Source organism: Vulpes vulpes, chromosome 4, assembly GCF_048418805.1.
Source record: "Vulpes vulpes isolate BD-2025 chromosome 4, VulVul3, whole genome shotgun sequence".
NCBI classification, from domain to species: domain Eukaryota; kingdom Metazoa; phylum Chordata; class Mammalia; order Carnivora; family Canidae; genus Vulpes; species Vulpes vulpes.
The window spans coordinates 70,130,410-70,153,135 of record NC_132783.1 but is presented as its reverse complement, the minus strand read 5'-3'; the positions used below and the strand labels follow the sequence as shown (position 1 = coordinate 70,153,135).

General features: G+C 35.4%; 1 protein-coding gene across 2 annotated transcripts in view; it reads left to right on the top strand.

Moving 5' to 3' along the window:
* The first annotated feature begins 419 nt into the window (after positions 1–419).
* Positions 420–22,726, top strand: part of IPMK (inositol polyphosphate multikinase) — a 46,193-nt gene continuing 23,886 nt past the window's right edge. The window contains exons 1-3 of one of the 2 annotated variants that reach the window (XM_072756027.1): positions 420–574; positions 5,060–5,156; positions 14,756–14,928. In XM_072756027.1, coding sequence (XP_072612128.1) covers positions 434–574; positions 5,060–5,156; positions 14,756–14,928 — 411 coding nt within the window. In that variant the 5' untranslated portion in view covers positions 420–433. Of the gene's footprint in view, positions 584–5,059; positions 5,157–14,755; positions 14,929–22,726 lie in introns of both variants that reach the window. The other variant, XM_072756025.1, reaches the window with a different exon arrangement.

The following is a 22,726-nucleotide window of genomic DNA, read 5'->3' as shown; positions in this document are numbered from 1 at the left end:
TCTGAATCAGGAAAAATTTTTAGTTGTTTTCTTATGATAAATGAGAGAACCTTATAAAAAAGCTACAAAATAGGAAATTCATATAGTACCACCTTTAACATTTTTTTTTTTCTGTTTACAGGAATGGAATCAATTTAAACTATTGCTTTTAACTTCTTGTTTAACTATAACCTCTCCCAGAAAGACCATTACTGAAGAATTTCTATAAAAATTTAGAAATATGTTCTATTTAGTAGAAATTCTGAGAGGGCTCTAAGGAGTGTAGTAGTTGGAGACAACAAAATCACACTCTTCAGAATTTGTGTTCTGGTTCTTTGCATATACCAAGTGCTGAAATGTATTGGTTAAATGTTAAAATTTCTGAAACATGGAAAACCCCTTAATTTTTATGAAAGTGGTTTATCTGTAACTTTAGGAACACATCTATCCTGTGATGCAAGGTACACTATTATCAAAGCATTTAAAAAAATCTGATTTTTGTTCTGTAGGTATCCTGCAACATCCGGATGGCACAGTTTTGAAACAGTTACAGCCACCTCCAAGGGGTCCAAGAGAGCTGGAATTCTATAATATGGTAAGTAAGGTAAGATTTGTTTCATTGTAGTCAAAGAGTTTTTCATAGTTTTCTGATGACTTGGTAAGAAATATATTTGACTTATGTTCTGCTGTATTGTGTATGTGACTGAAATAAAAGCTTTATGAAATAATGCTTATCTTTACTGATACAGTCTAATATTTTCCACTATACTTCATTTTTTAAATTTTATTTATTTATTTTAGAGGGAGAGAACATGCACACAGGAGCGGGGGGAGGAAGAGGGGCAGACGATCTCATGATCCTGAGATCACAACCTGAGCCAAAATCAGTCAGCTGCCCAACTGACTGAGCCACCTAGGCGTCCATACTCCATTTCATTTTGTAAAGATTCTTATTCTGATCTGCTAAATTGCTTAACTGAGAGACTACTTGTATTTATCAGAAATGCTGAGTTTAAATAAGTGTTTTTATTTTTATTACAGGTTTTTTTAGAACCTTAAATGTGCTGATGTATGCCATGAATTTCCAAAGTTGGGGAGGAGGAAAGGGCATACTAAACCTTTAATTAACTCTATGACTAGGAATACTTTTTTATTACATTTACAGTGTTTTCAACCATCACCTTTATCTAGTTACAAAACATTTTCATCATACAAAAGGAAACCCTGTACCTGTTAAACCATCCCTGGCAACCACTGATTTTCTTTCTATGGACTTACCTATTTAGGATATTTCATATAAATGAAATATACAATATGTGTCTAGCTTTTGTTTAGCATGGTGTATTTTTTTAAAGATTTATTTATTTATTCTAGAGAGAGAGAGAGCATGAGCAGGAGAGGCAGAGGGAGAGAGAATCTCAAGCAGATTCCATGCTGAGTGTGGAGTCCAACTTGTGTCATGACCCTGAGATCATGCCCTGAGCTGAAACAAGAGTTGGTCACTTAACCAATGGTACCACCCAGGTGCCCTAGCATGTTTTTAAAGTTTGTCTAATTATAGTCTGCGTCAATACTTTGTCACTTTTTATGGCTGAGTAATGTTCCATTTTACTTTCATGCCACATTTTGTTTAGCTTTTAACTGCTACATACAACCTCTTTTTTGAAGAATGTATTTTATATTCACTCTATAAAAGTCCTGTATATGCTTTGTTCAATTTATTTTTAGTACTTCATTTTTTGTTTCTATTATAATTTTTTTGAATTGTTTCCCAACGATTGCTAATATACAGGAATGAAATAGATATTTGTATTTCTTTTATCTAGTAATCTGGTTGGTCTCTTAATTCTAATTGTTTACTGTGTAGACAGTAAAGCTGTTGTGATTGGAAGGGGGTTTTTTTGTTGTTGTTGTTGTTCCTTTTGAATCCATATAGTTCTGTCAAGTATTTCCAGTTCAGTGCTGAATAGAAACAGTGATGGTGGGGGCATCTTCCTCTTATTTAATAGAAGTGCTTCTAATATTTCTCCATGTAAGTATAGCTTTCTCTCTTAAGTTTCTGATAGATACTTCTTCCCAGGTTGAGGAAATTGCCTTCTGTGTGAGTCAAGATTCTGTCAAGAAACAAATGGTGTACTCTGTCAGTTTAATAAAGGGACTGTTTACAAAGGTGTGGTCAGAGTTTAAGGCCACCTTCAAGAGTGAATGCTATACCATCCCTGGGCCTGAAAGGGCAAAGAAAGGGAGAAGTTACTAGAGCCCAAGGAAGGAAACTTTATGAGAAAGTATGAACAGAGAAGGAGGGAATTAGAAAAGTAAATAACCTGACCTCAACACTTTTCCTACCTTCCACTGTCTGATACTGTTAAGAGACAATGAATGGCAGGAGGGCAAGGGACACCCACTGATGCAGTTGATTGAAGTTAGCTTCTTGGAAAAAAGGGGAAGATACATAGCATCTGTTCTGTTTTTATTTCAAGAAACAATTTAAGACATGAATGACTATTGAATATTTTTCAGCTACCTTTTCTGTATCTGATGAAATGATTTTATGAGTTTCCTCTTTTAATCTTAACATAATGCCATAATAGATTTCTAATCTATCATTACCTTTCATGTTTGGAGTAAAGCCTACTTATAGATGTCCTTTTAATTTTTTTAATAATATGCCTTGCTGGATTTTGCTTGCTAGTGTTTTATTTAATATTTTTTCCAGCTATTCTCAAAAATGAGATTGAACTATTGTTTTCTTCACATATTTTCCTTGTCTGGTTTTGATATCAAGTTTCTTTTAACTCATAAAAGGAATCAAGGGACATTTCTTTTTCTATTTTATGGGAGAATTTTTATCAGATAAGGATTTTGTTCCTTAAGGGCTTGCTTGATAGAACTTAAATGTAAATCATCAGCGTAGCCAGTTGTCTGTCTCTCTTTCTTTTTTGCTTTCTTTTTTTATATCCTTTTTTTGGTCATTCCTTCTTTCCTGGGAAAGGATTTTTTGTTAAGATTTATGTATTATGAATGAATGGATGAATGAATGAATGAATGAATGAATGAATGAACGAATTGAATGTGAGCAGGAAGAGGGGCAGAGGGAGAGAATATAGAAGCAGACTCCTGTGCATAGAGCTGAACACAGGACTCCATCTCACGAGCCATGAGATCAGGACCTGAGCTGAATCCAAGAGCCAGATGCTAAACTGACTGAGTTACTCAGGCACCCCTGGGAAAGGATATATTTTTAGGCACTGATCTTGACTTTTTGTTAGTGTAATAGTAAAATATAATTGGATTAGATATGATTCCTTTTTTTACTGCTGGTATTGTTTGTTTTTTTTGCTACTTTTAACTTTTTCTTAATCAGTGTGACCTGTAGCATTTTTAGAGTGTAATGGTAGGGGAAGGAAGTTGATGCCTGGGTTTTTACTGTTTAATATTTTCATTTACTCTCCCTGTTTCAGTATTGTAACTGTCTTCATCTATGCGGAGTCCATAAATTTAGAGATCCTTTGGTTCAAGTCTTCAAGGCAGACCTTTATGAAACCCAAATATCCATTTAATGCTTTTGATTTCCTTTTCATTTTAGACTCTTGAGTTTCCTTGGGAGCTCAGCTATGCGTTTAAGAAAATATTTGTTATATTTTATCCTACATCTCTCTGGGTAGAAAGTTTTTTTTATCACCTCTCCCTTCAAAATATTTAAGAAGAGAAAGCTCACTTCTATACTTTTTTTAGTGTTTTTATCATTTTCACTTACAAATATATCCTGGACTTCTTTTAAGTACATAGAGATATACTTGGTTCCTCCATCCTGTTGTTATGTCATCATGAACACTGCCCTTCCTGATTTTATGCTAGGAACAAAGGTATGATAAGGTGTACTCTTCCCTTAATTACCTTGGCCTAGAAGTGACTCATATCACTTCTGCTCACATTTCAATAGGGGAAGCTGGGAAATAGAGTGTATTACATGGGTATTTGGTGAGTCTCTGTCACACTTGAGTTTATTCTGTAGACTTCTGTTGTATGTATAATTACTTGACATGAATATGACTTGACAAATAGAATTGCAATACTAAGACTTCATGAGCACTTTATTTTACACCAGCGAACTTTAATGGTTTTGAATAATTAGGCCATATTGTGAGAATTCATTGGATAACATGCTTTACAAGTTGTTTTTAAAACAAAAATATTTTCATTCCCTTTTCTTCTAGGGAAAAAAACTAAGGATCTAGCTCCAGGATATCTGAACATTTCTAGTATTTTCTAGAATTATTATTGGTTATAAATCAAGGAATTACATGAGCAATAATTAGACTTACATTGAGTTAAAGTATAATTTTTTAAAGATAAAACCGTAACTCCCTTATAGATATAAAAAAAATGTTAAAGATTTTGTTAAACAAATTATATAATGAATGAACCAAGCAGATATTAAAACTGGTGCAAAGAGAAGCTAAAGAAGCACAATTTTTTTTTAAAGATTTTATTTATTTATTCATGAGAGAGGCAGAGAATAGTCAGAGGGAGAAGCAGGCTTCCTGCAGGGAGCCCGATATGGGACTTGATCCTAGGACTCCGGAATCGCTCCCTGAGCTGAAGGCAGACACTCAACCACTGAGCCACCGAGGCATCCCAAGAAGCACAAATTTATAAGGAATGAAGGGAAGTTGAAATAAGTACATATGTGTGGACACTGAATTCCACCCTCCCATGAGGATGGGAGTGGAAGGAAGTGAGTTAAAACCTCCTCTGGCCAGAACTTACATTTTTATGGACAAGAATTATTTTGCATTTGCTGAAAGTTTTATCTACAACTTACTTATTTGTAAAATAGTTCAAGGACATTGAAAGGCTAGAGTTAGATACCCCCCCCCCAAAATGTGCTCTAAACAATACATACTTTTTTTGTTGGAGACACACAGTAATATTTTTTTTCCTTCCAAATGTATTTCCAACTGAAATTCATACCAAATAAATTATGATTCAGCAGTATTGTTTTATTTGAGAAATGTGTAGAGGCAAATGTAAAGTATTATAGGAAACTACCATAAAAATGTATTTCTCTTTGTTTCAGGTTTATGCTGCTGACTGTACTGATGGTATTCTTTTAGAGCTACGAAAATATTTGCCAAAATATTACGGCATCTGGTCGCCTCCCACTGCACCAAATGGTAATCATTTCTCAAAAATCCATCCTTTGCTATTAATTCATGAGAATGGCTTTTTTAAAGGCTTTATATAAAATTAAGCCTTGTATTATATAGACAGAATGTAGGTGTTTTTCTTTCTAGTCTTTTTTTCTACTTCATTAAGGAAATCTTACTAATACTTTTGCTTTTCGTTCTTTCTTTTTTTTTTTTTAAGAAGAGCATGAGAGAGAGCAAGCATGAGCGGGGGGAGGGGCAGAGAGAGAGGGAGAAGCATACTCTCTCTTGAGCAGGGACCTCGATGTAGGGCTTGATCCTAGGACCCTGGAATCATGACCTAAGCTGAAGATAGACGCTTAACCACCTGAGCCACAAAGGCACTTCTACTTTTGCTTTTCATACCCAGTTTCTTAAATGGTATGTAACATGACCAATGGGGCACCTGGGTGGCTCAGTCAGTTGAGGGTCCAACTCTTGTTATGGTCTTAGGTCATGATCTCAGGGTTGTGAGATCCAGCCCCCTGTTGGCTCTAAGGTCAGCAAGGAGTCTTCTTCTTTTCTTCTCTCCCTTCCTCTCCCTCTGCCCCTTTCCCAACCTTCCACTCATGTGTGCACGCTCTCTAAAATAAATCTTTAAAAAAAAAATTAATGACCAGTTTGTTATAATTGAATAAAAAAAATGTACTTAATTCTGTGTTAATTTACAGATGATCTTTTTTCCTAATTTATTGGAAATAATTATTTTTTTCCTAATTATTATTATTTTTATTATTTTCCAAATAATTAGTATTTTCCTAATATTTCCATTTTGGGTAGGAAAATCAAGAAAAATATTTTGTTTGCATAACTTCCTCTGTATCTCATTCTAGGCTTTAAATTGCAATTTTTTAGGGGAGTCTGAGTGGCTCAGTTGGTTAAGCATCCAATTCTTCATTTCTACTCATGTAATGATCTCAGGGTTGTAAGATTGAGCCCTACGTCGGACTCCATGCTGGACTTGGAGACTGCTTAAGATTCTTTCTCTCCCTCTCCCTCTGTCCCTCCCTCTTCCCTCTCTCTTTTTTTTCTTTTCTTTTTTTTTTTTTAAGATTTATTTATTTATTCATGATAGACATAGAGAGAGAGAGAGAGAGGCAGAGACACAGGAGGAGGGAGAAGCAGGCTCCATGCCAGGAGCCCGATGTGGGACTCGATCCCAGGACTCCAGGATCGCGCCCTGGGCCAAAGGCAGGCGCTAAACCACTGAGCCACCCAGGGATCCCCCTCTTCCCTCTCTTAAAAAAAATTTCAATCTTTTAAAAAATAATGCTAAGTTTCATGGTTAGAGAACAAAATGATCTATGTAAGGGCATAGCATCTCTTAATGAAAACTTGAAGGAGTATTGCCTTTTTAAAGCCTTTGACAGAGCAGATACAATTAATTAAACAAGTAGCATGATTGCTTAATGATTGAAGAAGGTTTGTGAATGGAGGAAGAGTTTCAAACTTGACTGAGTTTAAGAATAACCTAGAGGCTTGTTAAAATGCAAGTTAAGGGATCCCTGGGTGGCGCAGCAGTTTGGCGCCTGCCTTTGGCCCAGGGCATGATCCTGGAGACCCGGGATCGAATCCCACATTGGGCTCCCGGTGCATGGAGCCTGCTTCTCCCTCTGCCTGTGTCTCTGCCTCTCTCTCTCTCTCTGTCTCTGTATGACTATCATAAATTTAAAAAAAATAAAATGCAAGTTAATAGACTCAACTCCCAGTTTTTTGTTTATGTGGATCAATATTGGAGTTTAGTGATATGCTGTTTAAAATAAAAGCTACAGGGATGCCCGAGTGGTTCAATGGTTGAGCATCTGCCTTCAGCTCAGGGTGTGATCCTCGGGTCCAGGGATCTAGTCTTGCATCAGGCTCCCTCTAGGGAGCCAGCTTCTCCTTCTGCCTATGTCTCTGCCTCTCTCTGTCTCTCATGAATAAATAAATGAACTCTTTTTTAAAAAGCTACACTTTTTTTGATATAGTTAGTACTTGAACCACATTTTGAGAACAGGGAAAGAAGGGTCTCTAGCTTGGGCTTGTTCATCTATTGTTGTCCTTCTATTCATTTACAAGGTGTGCCAAGTGGCATTTGTAGGGAATCATGATATATCCCTGAGTATCCTCAGTTAGGAAATAGTAAATCTATGATTCCCTGGGTATTTAGGATTCTTTTGTATTTTAGTAATACAAAAAAAAAAAAAAAAAGAGTGAGCTTAGCTTTTTTCTTCTCTCTTTTCTTTCTTTCTTTTTGTTTCCTTTCTTTGCTTCCTCTTTCCCTTCCTTCTTTTCTTTTCCTTTCTTTTCTTTTCTTTTCTTTTCTTTCTTTTTCTTTCTTTCTTTCTTTCTTTCTTTCTTTCTTTCTGTCTTTTAGTCCCCCCCAAAAAAAATATATATCCTTGATTCAGATTAACACATTACTTAAATTATTTCACCAATCTTTATGATCACCTTTACTTTATAGAGATTTCCATTGTAAGATATCTGGATTCCATCAAATTTCGCTATTGGTTGCTGATTAATTTTGAGCAAATCATTACTTGTCAGTAGAGTGACATGGAAAGATTAACAAAGGTTGTTGAGGATGGTACTAGATTCGACATCTAGATGAAAGAAATACTGAGTTTAAAAACATTGTTAAGAAGGGGTAGAATAACTGAGCAAACAGCATCATTATTTTGAAAACTAGAGTATAAAGAAAGAATCTGGGTGAGAGAAGAAATATTTTAATTAAAAATAACATTTTAGGGCAGCCCCTGTGGCTCAGTGGTTTAGCGCCGACTTCAGCCCAGGGTGTGATCCCAGAGACCTGGGATTGAGTCCCACGTCAGGCTCCCTGCATGGAGCCTGCTTCTCCCTCTGCCTGTGTCTCTGTCCCTGTGTGTGTGTGTGTGTGTGTCTGTCTGTGCGCACGCGCCTCTCATGAATAAATAAATAAAATCTTAAAAAAAAAAAAAAAAGAAACATTTTAGGGCAGCCTGGGTGGCTCAGCAGTTTAGTGCCACCTTCAGCCCAGGGCCAGATCCCGGAGAACCGGGATCAAGTCACACATCAGGCTCCCTGGAGCCTGCATCTCCCTCTGCCTGTGTTGTGTCTCTGCCTCTCTCTCTCTCTCTCTCTCTGTCTCTCTCTGTTTCATGAATAAATAAAATATTTTTTAAAAATAACATAGTTTGGAATAACTAGCGTATGATTTAAAAATCAAGGACTTGCTAGTAGTCAACAGCTTTTTCGTCTTTAGTACTGACTAGAAGGACATCGATGTCAAAATAGAAAGAGCAGTAACTTTGAGCTCAAAAGACTTGGTTTTTACCATGATTTTTTTTTCCAAATTTTTGAACTTGGTTAACTCATTAACCTTTTTGATTTCTACTTTTTCTTCTATAAATTGAAAGTAATACCACATAGAGTCGAAAAGAGAGATGCATGTTAGGTAAGAATGCTTTGAAAATTCTAATACTCTTATTTGACTATAAATGGAGAAATTGGTGCTATTGGGATGAGAAGGTAAAGTGAGAAAAATGAGAGAAGAGAGGAGAAAATCTAAATATAAGGGGGAGAAGGACAGGAATAAAAAATATATTTGTACAGAGTGGCTCAGTAATACCAACAATTTCCTCGGAATTTCTTGTTCCTTTTCAGTTTTTTAAAGCTCTGGAAGAAGTTGGACAAAAATTGTTGCACAATGCAGGTGTTTAGCTTTGATTTTACTAGAGAGTTTATGGGATCATTTTTCTGTTTTTATCCTTCTGATAACAAATGAAATAAATAGAAATATTTATATTATGAAACCAAATATTATATTGAATTTTAGTAGAACATTGTGGTTTACATTACTGTATTTTACATAGGAATAACTGGGCTTTTTTTTCTCCCCTTCTGGGCATCTTTTTTTAGGTGCTCAGAGTAGTTTTATAAAGCTTGAGATAGTTCTTACAATCCAAAGTAGTAAAATATAGAAAGTACTGCCAATTTGTTTAGCAAATTATTGTAACTTGAGAGAAGCATAAGAATGTGCTGACCAATAAGATTTTTTCTTTTGATTTTTTTATGATAGCTTTATCAAGACATAATTTATGTACTGTAAAACTCACTCATTTAAAGTATACAATTCAAGGTGCCTGGTTGGCTCAATCAATTAAACATCTGCCTTCAGCTCAGGTCATGATCCCAGAAATGTCTGCTGTCAGCTCAAGTCATGATCCCAGCGTCCTGGGATTGAGTCCTGCAGCAGCTCCTGCTGCTCCCTCTTCCTCTGCCTGCTATTCCCCCTGCTTGTGCTTTCTCTGTCAAGTAAATAAATAAAACCTTAAAAAAGGGGGAAAAAAGAAAAAGAATTTATAGAGTATACAGTTCAGTAGTTCATAGTATATTCATAGAATTATATGACCATCATCACCATTAGCTAATTTTAGAACGCTACTAAGGGATTTTTAAAAAATTAAACATTAGCAAATTATCTTTGAAGATTTTAAGCTAGTTGTATATATTAAATCTCATTTGTATCTGTATAAACATATGATGCCCAGTACATTTACCATCAAAAGCCTTTTATTGATAATTATTTAGAGAGATAGGAAAGTATATCTTCAGGTAGATTTGAGCATATTGAGAGTTTTCAAATGTAATCTCTAGCCTGATTGATTGTTACATTTCTGGATCTAGCTACTAGTCAAATTTTAGGACGCATGGACTAAAATAAGCTGGCATACATGTCTATTCTCTCCTTCAAACTTAAGTCAAATTTGGAGGCTCAGAGGGGCTTATAATTCTATTTTTAGCTTATCTTGCTCTCAGAAATGACCAATAATTGCAGTAGAAAGCGGAAGCAAAGCATTCTTTGTTTTTCCATATGGCTTCATAGTTGGGCAGGGGCTTCTCATCCGGGCTTCTCATCTGGCCTCTTCTCCTTGTTGAGAGGATCAGAAATTGAGATGGAAATTAATAACTAGTAGACTTTCTAGAGATGATGGGGAAGAATTTGATACAACTTGAAACCCATGTTCTCATAATTTATACAATCAGAAATATTCAGTAAGGATATCTAAGTAAGTCTCCCTTCAACTTCCTAAATGCCCTCTCCCTTTTCCTTCTTTTAAAGGAACTAATTATCTTATCTTTACTGTTTAGTTATATGTAGGTCTTTCAGTTTTTCTACAGTATTTCAAATATTTCTGTTTTTTTCTCTTTTGATACTGAGAATTTTCTGCCTTTCTTAGAGTGTCAGGACTATATTCCAGCATAGAAAATTTGCTATAGGAATTTCTTATGCTTAACAATAATTTCTTATGCTTACATTATAAAACAATGTAAGTACTGTATTCATATTTTAGGTAATTATAATCAATTAAATGTATTTAAACAGAAAATATATTTAAAATAGGAAAGCTTTCTTTTTTTTTTTTTAATTTTTTATTTATTTATGATAGTCACAGAGAGAGAGAGAGAGGCAGAGACACAGGCGGAGGGAGAAGCAGGCTCCATGCACCGGGAGCCTGATGTGGGATTCGATCCTGGGTCTCCAGGATCGCGCCCTGGGCCAAAGGCAGGCGCCAAACCGCTGCGCCACCCAGGGATCCCAGGAAAGCTTTCTTCAGCCATGGTAACTTTGGGTAATCTTATACTGTCATCAACAGCATGAAGTGTATAAATATTTTGAGCATGCTAACCATGTCATTGTTAAAATGACTTAGATACCTCCTTAGGAATCTGCTTATAACAGCATGTATTTAGAAATACACCACTGGTAGTTATTTCTGGTAGTTATTTTCGTGACTTTAACCTCAAAAAATTAATGAATTACAGAAATTATGTGTATACTTTTCATAAATTAATAGATAAATTATAGATTTATCTCTTACAGCCATAGACTCCTAAACTTAACTAAGTTATTTCCAGTGTGACCTCTTGTAATGAGCTCCACATATTTATGAAAAGTAGATGTCCCTTTATTTATTATACAAATACCATTAGGCATTATAGAATATCTCCTTAGATCTGAGTTTCACAAATGCCAGTCCTTGGACTTCTGGCAAACTGGCCTTATCAGAATCTGTTGTCCCAAATAGAGCTTTACAGAATTTAAAAAAGTAAATCTAGTTATTATTCTAATTATTCTATCAATCTTTATGATTTATACACACACAAATAAATATACCCCTATATATGTAAAAATGTAAAAATCACCTCTTTTCATTCAAAATCATATTTTGCAAGTTATATCATATTAAATAATCATACCATAATTACTCTTTTCCAAACATCATATTAAAGTAGTTTAATTATTTCCTTAACCTTGGTCAGAATGAACTTAAAACTGTCCCAGATAGAAAATTTATGTTATTCTTAGTCCATCAGATTTTTTGGATGAGTTTTATTTTTATTTTTAAGATTTTATTTATTTATTTGTGAGAAAGACAGAGGCAGAGGCATAGGCAGAGAACGAAGCAGGTTCCCCATGGGGAGCCCGATGTGGAACTAGATCCCAGGACCTGATCTAGATCATGACCTGAGCCAAAGGCAGATGCTCAACCACTGAGCCACCGAGGTGTCCATTGGATGAATTTAGAACATATTTTCTGTTTACTTGAAAATTAAAAAATACTGTTCCATTCTATACCCTGAGAGGCCTGGCTGAAAAAGTGTCCTTTGTTATCCAGTCTGTGGTATTGCCTTACATGCAAAGCCCTGTAGTAAAATGCCTTTGAGCATTTAAGTTACTGAATCTCAAGATTGGCTTACTTTGAATTAAGCTCTGTGCTAGCAAATAATTTGCTAATAGCATTTTTTCAGAGATAATTAGTATTCAGACTTATTTCTAGTGATGACAACCTGTAAAAATCAGTAAAAGTCTCAGTGCTCAGATCATGTCCCATTTTCAAGTGTTTATTTATTTCATTCAAAAGTACTTGTGACAAGCTGCTAGATATATGATGACATATTCTTAAAAACTCTGCATCTCTAAAGCAGGTTTTTTTTTTCTAAAGCAGATTTTGATGTTTATTTTTACAACTTAGAGGGAACAATAGAAATCACAGTCTCAAAAAAAAATTACAGTCTCAAATTCTTAGTTTCACTTAAAAAAAAATTAGGGCCAGGAACTAAAAGAAAAGACTAAGCCAACTCAGTATGTCTTAATTTAAGGGTTATTAACTTAAGGCTATAAATAATCTACTAGTTATTTGGTAATTTGAGTCATATATCACATATCAAGAACCTGAAAGTAAAGAAAAACACATTTGGCTGGTTGAAATAAAACCCAAGATACTCAGGCCTGTTTACTGAAGGAATGACTCAATTTATTATGTTAGTAAGGCCAAACCCAAAGTTCCACTGGGCAATAGGAATGAGAAGGGCAAACATTCATTCATTCAGCAAACATTTATTATATTCCTACTATATATGAGATTTGCATTTGTATTTTCCTCTTTCCCAAGAGGGGAAGGAAGAAATAGAGATTTTATGTTAAGATAATGCAATCTACTCTTGCTTCTGTCATCTCTTATTACAAAAAAGTTTATTATTTGTTTTGATCACTACCAAATTGTCAAGTAGAAAATAATAATGCTACACTGAGATAAAGATGCTATGATAGTTAGCTAGGTTCACTCACTATCTGTGTACTCCCTTACATAGCCTCACCTCAATAGGATTTTTGCAGTCTCTTGAGTTATGGAAATTAATGATATACTTGTGAATGCCAGTAATGTACTGTATTAGGTTTTAATTAGTCTTTTCTGGTATTTGAACTATAGTTCAAATAATTAATAAACCATGTTACTGAAATTTTTACACAGCTATAGGAAAAGGATAAGTCTGTTTACTTTCACTCAAGGTAGCTGGAGACAGGAGGAAGACCTAGAAGAAGAAGACCAGAAGTTCTTTGCTGCTTTCTTCCCCATCTTTTCACACTATCCTGTACTTATATTTTAAAGCACAAAAGCTCATTGACTAGGTTCCAGTTTCTTGGTTGGGGTATTCCCACTGTGCCCTTACCTTTCACTGTTAATAGTCCCCTGTCTGTCTCCAGACCTTTTGTTTTCTCTTGCTGAACATGTCTGTTTGTGAGTCTTTCTTTAAAATGTGTTATACTTTCTTTTGTGTGGGTGCTGGTTTCTTAGGCTATAGTTTTTTTTGTCATATTTGGGCTTGACTTCACCTAGTTCTATACAATCATGACTTTGCTCCCATCTTCCTTTGACTAAAGGATAAAACTTAACTTTTTATTTCTTATCCTTTCAAGGAAAAGATTTATGCCTCTTAAATCTGAAGGCTTAAAACTTTCTCAAGGCCTACCCAAGTTCTCACTTTTGGTTCAACACAGACTTCTTTATTATAATTTAATAACTGCTACTCTTGGGACGCCTGGGTGGCTCAGTGGTTTAGCTCCTGTCTTCAGCCCAGGGTGTGATCCTGGAGACCCGGGATCGAGTCCCACTTTGGGCTTCCTGTGTGGAGCCTGCTTCTTTCTCTCTCTGCCTGTGTCTCAGCCTCTCTCTCTGTATCTCTCATGAATAAATAAATAAAATCTTAAAAAAAAAATATGTCTGCTACTCTTTGTGGGTCAAGGTAAAGGCAAAGAGGGTAAAAGTCTTCCTTTTTCTTTGGTGGCCTCTTACAGAATTCACTGAAAATACATACCTTCTCTAACTTTGTTACTTTGGTAAGAAACAGATAAAATCTTTTCTGTTTTTGAGAAAAAGTTTTTAGGAGACATGCTTCTCACATTCATAACGGAAAATTATGAGCTCATTCAGAACTTTGGGACGATTCTTTTATCAAGTAGAGAGAGGAAGAATTTCCTTCCTTCCTTCCCTTAGTGTACTTAGACCTTTATTTTCAAACTAAGCTATAATTAGTTCAGCTACAGTATGTAATAAATGGGACTTCTATAGTCTTTTACTTGAATCTCCATTTGTAATAGATAATATCATGTATATTTTATATTATTATATATTATATAATATATATATATATCTGTGAGAAGATGTATGCAGGATGCCAAAGTGGTTTACAGATGAACTTTTGATGAACACTTATATTCTAAAAAGCAAGATATTTATTTTTCTTTTGAGACTAGTAAAACTAGAATGTAAATTTGGCAGTGACCATAATTTAGATTGATTTACCTTTCTTAAGCTATATTTCTGTTGTGTACACTGTGGGAAGGATTTATTCCTATTACTAATTTTAAATGAAGAATTTTTAAAATTATTAAAATACTAAGAGATCTGCTGAGGTATAGATGACATAAAATATATTCAAAAGGGGAAAAAAAACATAAGGGGAATGCATTCTGAAATAGCTTTTGAAATAATCTCATTTTAATGTCCGTAGAAACTTTAGATCTATTTCATACCTTTTGCTTATGGTTGAATATTATTTAATCACTTCTTGCAAGAGTTTCTCTGTGATATTTATACTTGATATAAATTTGTTGGTCAGTCTTTTTTTTTTTTTCTTCAGATGGAGTAATAATAATTGTTTCTGGATTTTATTTTAACTTTTTTCTCAGTTTTTAAGATTTCCTTATTTTGTTTTCCCCTGGCAGTTTTTTGAATAGTAATATGTTTGCCTATTACTAATTAGTTTTTCTTTAATAACAGATTTATACTTAAAACTGGAAGATGTGACCCATAAATTTAATAAGCCCTGTATTATGGATGTAAAGATAGGGCGAAAGAGTTACGATCCTTTTGCCTCATCTGAGAAGATTAAGCAACAGGTCAGCAAGTACCCATTAATGGAAGAGATTGGGTTCTTGGTGCTTGGCATGAGGGTAAGAGTGATTATTGGTAACATTTCTCTTTTCTTGTTCTTCCCTTGAAAAATGTAGATGTTGTTATAATACTTATATATTAGAAGATAATATATTTTGGATGTGGGTTGTCCATATCTCCCCAATGCAGGCAGAGATTTTAATCTCTTTTGTTCACTAATATATGGTCAGTGTTTGGAATGACTCTGATTCATCGTATGTAATTAATAAGTGAATGAATGGATGAACCACTGGACTATGACTCTGGTAATTTTATTTTAAAGGAGCTTAAGTTTACATGCAAAATAATGTGATAAGTAATGTGATATTATTTATGATTTTTCCACAGAAAGGTACTAAGTTTTTATATTCCTTTTTTTTTCTATATTTTTAAAATAGAAAAGGGAAATTAAAAATTAGGTTACAGCTTCAGACTATATTTTAAAAGTTGTCTTATTTGCTCATAATTCTGTAGGTTGACAGTCCGAGTAGGGCTCAGGTACACAATTTGCTGATCTCACTTAGGGTCCATGAGGCTGTACTCATTTGATGACTCAGCTAGGGCTTAGATGGTCTGAAATGACCTCGGTCTCACGTCTGGGAGATGGTACTGTTGGCTGAGCCTTTTTCCCTGTGATCTCTCATGTTCCAGAAGGCTAGCTGGAGCTTCATCATATTCCATGAAGCCAAGCATGAGAGCTACAGGAAAGCTTAGGAAGTCATTTGCTGTCACATCTATGGAATTATATAGGAAAGAGTAAATCACAGGGCCAACCCATATGATAGGGAAAAGAAACAGATTCCCCTTCTGATGGTTAAAATAGAGAAGTCACAATGCAAATGGTAGTATGCACAAGGATGGGAGGGATTGTTGAGGCCATCTTTGCAAATAGTATGCCACATTTACGTAATGTAGAATAAAATCCTCTAAATAAATCGTATGCCTTCTAGGTGTGTGGAGATAAAATTTGTACATATGATAAATGATTGATTACCTATATGAGCATAGTGGGTAGTTTTGAAATTCATTGTGTAAGATATATAGGTTTTCATTTTAAGTTTTAAATAGAGTTTATAGGAAGTATTATAGATGAATTGTTAATGTGATGGTAACAACAGCACAGTTGAATTTGGTATTCTGATTATAAATAAAACCAAAGAAATATTATACAGTTATTTCATTTTAGAAAACTATAATTAAATGTGGATATATGGTAAAGAAAAAAAGGGTAATGGAATAATGTTAAAACAAACAGGGAATAAACATCCCACAGGAATCTAACTGGGCAACTATTTAAACCTTCACTGTTGTCAAATCTCTCACCCTCCCACTTTCCTTCTCACTTTTAGCAGGTGACTTTGCCTTCTGCTTCAGAAAAAAATAAAAACTATCAGACTGGATTTCCTTTAATTTTCTACTAACAGATGTACATACCTACATGTACTTTCATTCCCTCTTTATTTCTTCCTCCTGTTGAAGAATATTTCATCCTCTTGTCTAAGTATAACCCTTCCCTATGTCCTCTGGATCTTGGTCCTTCCCACCTCTTTAGGAACCTAGTGCTATTGATTCTCTCTTGTTTTTCTTATATCTTCAACTTCTGTTTCTCTCTCCTGACTCTAACTTTGTTTTAAATGTATTCAAATTGCTCAACTTTTTTAGTAATGAAACATCAAAACCTGCCTTTACTGTGCTCTGCCCTCCAGTGGTGAATTCAGCTTGCCTCCCAGAACTGAACCAGTTATTTCCATTGCCTTTCCACTCAGTATTCTTTTATATTTTTAATGATTTTACTTATTTATTTCTTTGAGAGAAAGCACGTGCACGTGCCATGTGCAAGTGGGGAAGGGCAGAGGGAGAAAGAATCTCAAGCTGACTCCATGCTGAGATGGAGCCTGATGGGGGGCTTGATCTCATGACCCTGAGGTCATGACCTGGGCCAAAATCAGAGTCGGCCCCTTAACCTACTGAGCCACCCAGGCACCCCTCCACTCAACATTCTTAAAGTTATTCCAGTCTAGCTTCTATTCCATCATCCCTCCAGATTTGCTCTCACTAAGGTCCCTAAAAACCTTGACAATCTCCATTGTTACTAGATCCAAATGACAGTTTTCATTATTCACTTTACTTTGAAAACAACTTTCAGCATTAAGTCTTTCTTGAAACTTTCTTCTTGAGGTTCATGACACCCTCTCCTGCAAAGACACTTGGCAGTCTTCTTTACCAGTTCATTTCTTTGTTTATTCTTTAAATGTTGTATTCTGCTCAGTTCCATCTTAGTCCCTCTTTTTCTTTCTATTTCTTTTTGTTTTTAATTGATTCATTTTCATTTACAACAGTAACACCCAAATGTATACCTTCTGCCTCTGGTTTTTCTTTGCTCTCCTAGTCTGTATAGCTAGATCTTTACCTGGATAATGTCAAGACATCTAGAACAAATACATAAAAAACTGATACATCCCTGTTGCAAACTAACATCCACAACAATAGTAACATTTCTATTATTCCTTACCCCAATAAATAGCACCACCATACATACAGTTTTACAAAGGAGAAAAATTGTACTATCACATCTCAGAATCATCCATCAGTCCTATTGATCTTAATTCCCATAATCCCTTTCCAGTCTCTAGTCTCTTAACTGATCTTTCAAGTTCAGTTTTGCTCTCTTCCAATCTGTTGATCAAACATTGCAAATGTATATCTAATTATGACATTCCCCTATTTAAAAACTCTTCATTTAAAATAAAAGTTAAATTTTAAAATAGAAAAAAAAAAAAAACTCTTCAGTGTGTTTCTGTTACCTTTTGGGTACATACATATACAGGATAAATAAGACCTTGTGTGATTTGGTGTTCTTGGGATGTGGTTTCACCAAACAAGGAGAAGTTGTTCTGTTTGTATTTTTTTAAATAACAACTTTATTTAGATATAATTTATATATCCTTCAATTCACTCATTCAAATATAAGATTCACAGGTTTTAGTATACTTGCAGAGTTGCACAACCATCACTACATTCAACATCAGAATATTTTCTTCACCCTCAAAAGAAATGTCATACCTATTGGCAGTCACCTTTTTCTTCCAGTCTTTCAACTCACCCTAGCCTTAGGCAACCCTGATCTACTTTCTGTCCCTATAGATTTGCCTCTTCTGGAAATTTCATATAAATGGAATCATACAGTACAATAGGTGGTCTTTTGTGCCTGGATTCTTTCAGTTAATGTTTTCAAAAGTTCATCTATGTTGTTGCATATGTCAGTATTGTATTCCTTTTTATTGCTAAATAGTATTTCATTCTCCATATATACCATATTTTCTTTATCCATTCATTTATTTTTATTTTTTATTTAAATTCAATTAGCCAACATATTTACATCATTAGTTTCAGATGTAATTTTCAATAATTCGTCAGTTGTGTATAACACACAGTGCTCATCCCATCATGTGCCCTCCTTAATGCTCATCATCCAGCTACCCCATCCCCCAACCCACCTCCCCTTCAGCAACCCTCAGTTTGTTTCCCAGAGTTAAGAGTCTCTCATGGTTTGTCTCCCTCTCTGATTTTTTCTATTCAGTTTTCCCTCCCTTCCTTTATGGTCCTCTGCACTATTTCTTATGTTCTGCACACGAGAGAAACCATGTGATAATTGTCTTTCTCTGACTTAATTCAACAAGTGTAACACCCCTCCAGTTCCATCCATGTAAATGGTAGGTATTCATCCTTTCTGATGCTGAGTAGTATTCCATTGTGTATATATACCATATCTTCTTGTCCATTCATATGTCGAAGAACATCTCAGCTCCTTCCACAGTTTGGCTCTTATGGACATTGCTGCTACGAACATTGGGGTGCAAGTGCCCATTCGTTTCACTATGTCTGTGTTATCTTTGGGGTAAATACCCAGTAGTGCTAGGTCAATTGCTAGGCCATAAAATAGCTCTATTTTTAACTTCTTAAGGAACCTTCATACTGTTTGCCAGAGTAGTTGTACCAGCTGGCTTTCCCACCAACAGTGCAAAAGGGTTATCCTTTTTCTACATCCTCACCAACATTTGTTATTTCTTGCTCTGTTAATTTTAGCCATTATCACCGGTGCAAAGTGGTATCTCATTGTGGTTTTGATTTCAGATTTCCCTGATGGCAAGTAATGTAGAGCATTTTCATATGTCGGCTGTTTATGTTTCTTCTTTGGAGAAATGTCTGTTCATATCTTCTGCCCATTTCTTGAGGGGATTGTTTTTTGGGTGTTGAATTTGATAAATTCTTTAAAATCTTACATACTGGCCCTTTATCTGGTATGTCATTTGCAAATACCTTCTCCCATTCTGTAGGTTGCCTTTTAGTTTTGTTCACTATTTTCTTTGTTGTGCGGAAGCTTTTTATCTCAGTAAAATCCCAATAGCTCATTTTTGCTTTTGTTTTGCTTGCCTTTAGAGACATGTCTTGCAAGAAGTTCCTGTGGCTGAGGTCAAAAGGTTTCTGCCTGTGTTCTCCTCTATGACTTTGATGGATTCCTATCTCACATTTAGGTCTTTCATCCATTTTGAGTTTATCTTTGTGTATGGTGTAAGAGAATGGTCCAGTTTTCATTCTTCTGCATGTGGCTGTCCAGTTTTCCCAATGGCATTTATTTTTTTTCCATTGGATATTCTTTCCTACTTGTAAAAGATTAGTTGAACATAGACTTGAGAGTCCATTTCTGGGTTCTCTATTCTGTTCCACTGATCTATGATCTATGTGTCTATTTTTGTGCCAGTACCATGCTATCTTCATGATCACAGCTTTGTAATAGTTTGAAGTAAGACATTGTTATGCCACTAGCTTTGGTTTTCTTTTTGAACATTACTCTGGCTATTTGGGGTCTTTTCTGGTTCCATACAAATTTTAGGATTGTTTGTCCCAGCTCCTTGAAAAGTGTCGATGGTATTTGATAGGGATTGCATTGAATGTGTAGATTTCTCTGGGTAGGAAAGACATTTTTAACAATATTTATTCTTTTAATTCATGAGCATGAGGTGTTTCTCCATCTCTTTGTGTCTTCAGTTTCTTTCGTAAATGTTCTTAGTGTTTAGAATACAGACCCTTTATCTCTGGTTAGGTTTATTACTAGGTGTCTTAGGGGTTTTGGTACAATTGTAAATGGGATCAATTCCTTAATTCTCTTTCTTCAGTCTCATTTTTAGTGTATAGAAATGCAACTGATTTCTGTGCATTGATTTTGTATCCTGCCGTGATGCCAAATTGCATGTGAGTTCTATCCATTTTGGAGTGGAGTCTTTTGAGTTTTCCACATACAGTATGATGTCATCTGCAAAGAGTGAGAATTTGACTCCTTTGCCAATTCGAATGACTTCTATTTCTTGTTGTTGTCTGATTGTTGAGGCCAGGACTTCATGATGGATAATCGTTTAAATGTACTGTTGTATCCTATTGGCTAGTATCTTGGTGAGAATTCTGGCATCTGTGTTCATCAGGGATATTGATCTGTACTTCTTTTTGTTGGGATTATTGTGTGGTTTTGGGATTAAGGTAATGCTGGCCTCATACAATGAGTCCCATTCCTATTTTTTGAAATAGCTTCATAAGAATAGGTATTAGTTCTTCTTTAAATGTTTGGTAGAATTCCCCTGGGAAGCCATCTGGCCCTAGACTTTTGTTTCTTGGAAGGTTTTTGATAACTGCTTCAGTTCCCTTTCTAGTTATGAATCTATTTAGGTTTTCTGTTTTTTCCCATTTCAGTTTTGGTAATTTATAGGTTTCTAGGAATCCATCTATTTCTTCTAGAGTGCCTAATTTGGTGGCATATAGTTGCTCATAATATGTTATTAAAATCATTTGTATTTCCTTAGTATTGGTTGTGATCTCTCCTCTTTCATTCGTGATTTTTTTCGAGTCTTTTTTCTTTTTGATAAGTTTGGCTAGGGGTTTACTTATTTTTTTAATTCTGTCAAAGAACCAGCTCCTAGCTTTGTTGATCTGTTCTACTGTTTTTCTGGTTTCTGTTTCATTGAGTTCTGCTCTATTCTTTATTATTTCTTTTCTGCTTGGTGTAGGCTTAATTTGTTGTTTTTTCTCCAGCTTCTTTAGGTGTAAGGTTAGCTTGTATATTTGAGATTTTTCTGATTTTTTTGAGAGAGACTTGTATTAAAATGTACTTCCTTCTTAGGACTGCCTTTGCTATATCTCAAAGGTTTTGAACATTTGTGCTTTCCTTTTCATTAGTTTGCATAAATTTTTAAAATTCTTTAATTTCCTGGTTGACCTCTTCCTTGTTTAGTAGAATGCTCTTTAACCTCTAGGTTTGAGTTCCTTCCATATTTCCTCTTATGATTGAATTCAATTTTCAGAGCATGGTGGTCTGAATATATGCAATGAATAATCCCAGCCTTTTGGTATCAGTTGAGACCTGATTTGTGAACAAGTATGTGATCTATTTTGGAGAAAGTTCTATGTGTAGTTGAGAAGAATGTGTATACTGTTGCATTAGGGTGGAATGTTCTGTATATATCCATATAGTCCATGATGATAAATGGTTCTCCACCCCCTTGCTTTCAATTTGGAGATGTCTTTAGGTCTATAATGATTCTCTTATGATGGCATAAGGATGGGTCTTGCTTTTTTATCCATTCTGATACCCTCTGTCTTTTGATTGGAGCATTCAGTCCATTTACATTCAGAGTACCTATTGAAAGATGTGAATTTAGTGCCATTGTATTACCTGTAATATCACTGTTTCTGTAGATTGTTTCTTTCTGGTCTATGTTATTTTTTGGCTCCCTCTTTGCTTACAGGATCCCCCTTAATATCTCTTGCAGGGCTAACTTAGTAGTCACATACTCTTTCAGTTTATGTCTGTCCTGGAAGCTTTTTTTCTCCTTCCAAGATTCTGAGTGACAATCTTGCTGGATAAAGTATTCTTGGCTGCATGCTTTACCCAGTGTGTGTGTGTGTATGCTGCATATATCATGCCAGCCCTTTCTGGCCTGCCAGCTCTCTGTGGATAGGTCTGCTGTTGGTCTAATATGTCTCCTCTGTGTTAGGAATCTTTCATCTTGAGCTGCTTTCAGGATTTTCTCATTATCCCTGAAATTTGCTGGCTTCACTGTTACATGTTGGAGTATTGATTGGTTTTTGTTGATTTTGGGAGGGGTAGGGGTCCTCTCTATCTCTTGGATATGAATGCCTGTTTCCTTTCCCAGATTAAGGAAATTCTCAGTTATGATTTGCTCAAATATACTTTCCAGCCTTCTCTTTCTCTACTTCCCTCCCTCCCCCTCTCTCCACCCTCAGGCACTACAATAATTCTGATGTGGGTTCTTTTCATGGCATCACTGATATCTCAAAGCCTCTCCTCATGGGCTGTTAGTTGTTGTTGTTTTTTTCTCTTTTCCACAGGTTCCTTCCTTTCTATCAACTTGTCTTCTATGTCATTTTTTCTCTCTTCTGCCTCATTTATCCTAGCCGTTAGAGTGTCCCATTTAGATTGCACCTCAGTTAGAGTATTTTTAATTTTGCCCTGATTAGATCTCATTTCTCCAGTAAGTGATTCTCTAGAGTCTTTTGTGCTTTTTTCAAGCCCAGCTAGTAACTTTCTAATTGTTATCCTGAATTCCATCTTTGACATTTTACTTAAATCCATATCAGGAGGAGGAGGGCAAGATGGCAGAGGAGTAGGTGCCTCAACTCACCTGGGCCCACCAACTTACCTAGATTACTTTCAAGTCATCCTGAAAACCTACGAATTCGATCTGAGATTTAAAGAGAGAACAGCTGGAATGCTACAGAGAGAAGGGTTTTCACTTCTAGCAAGGT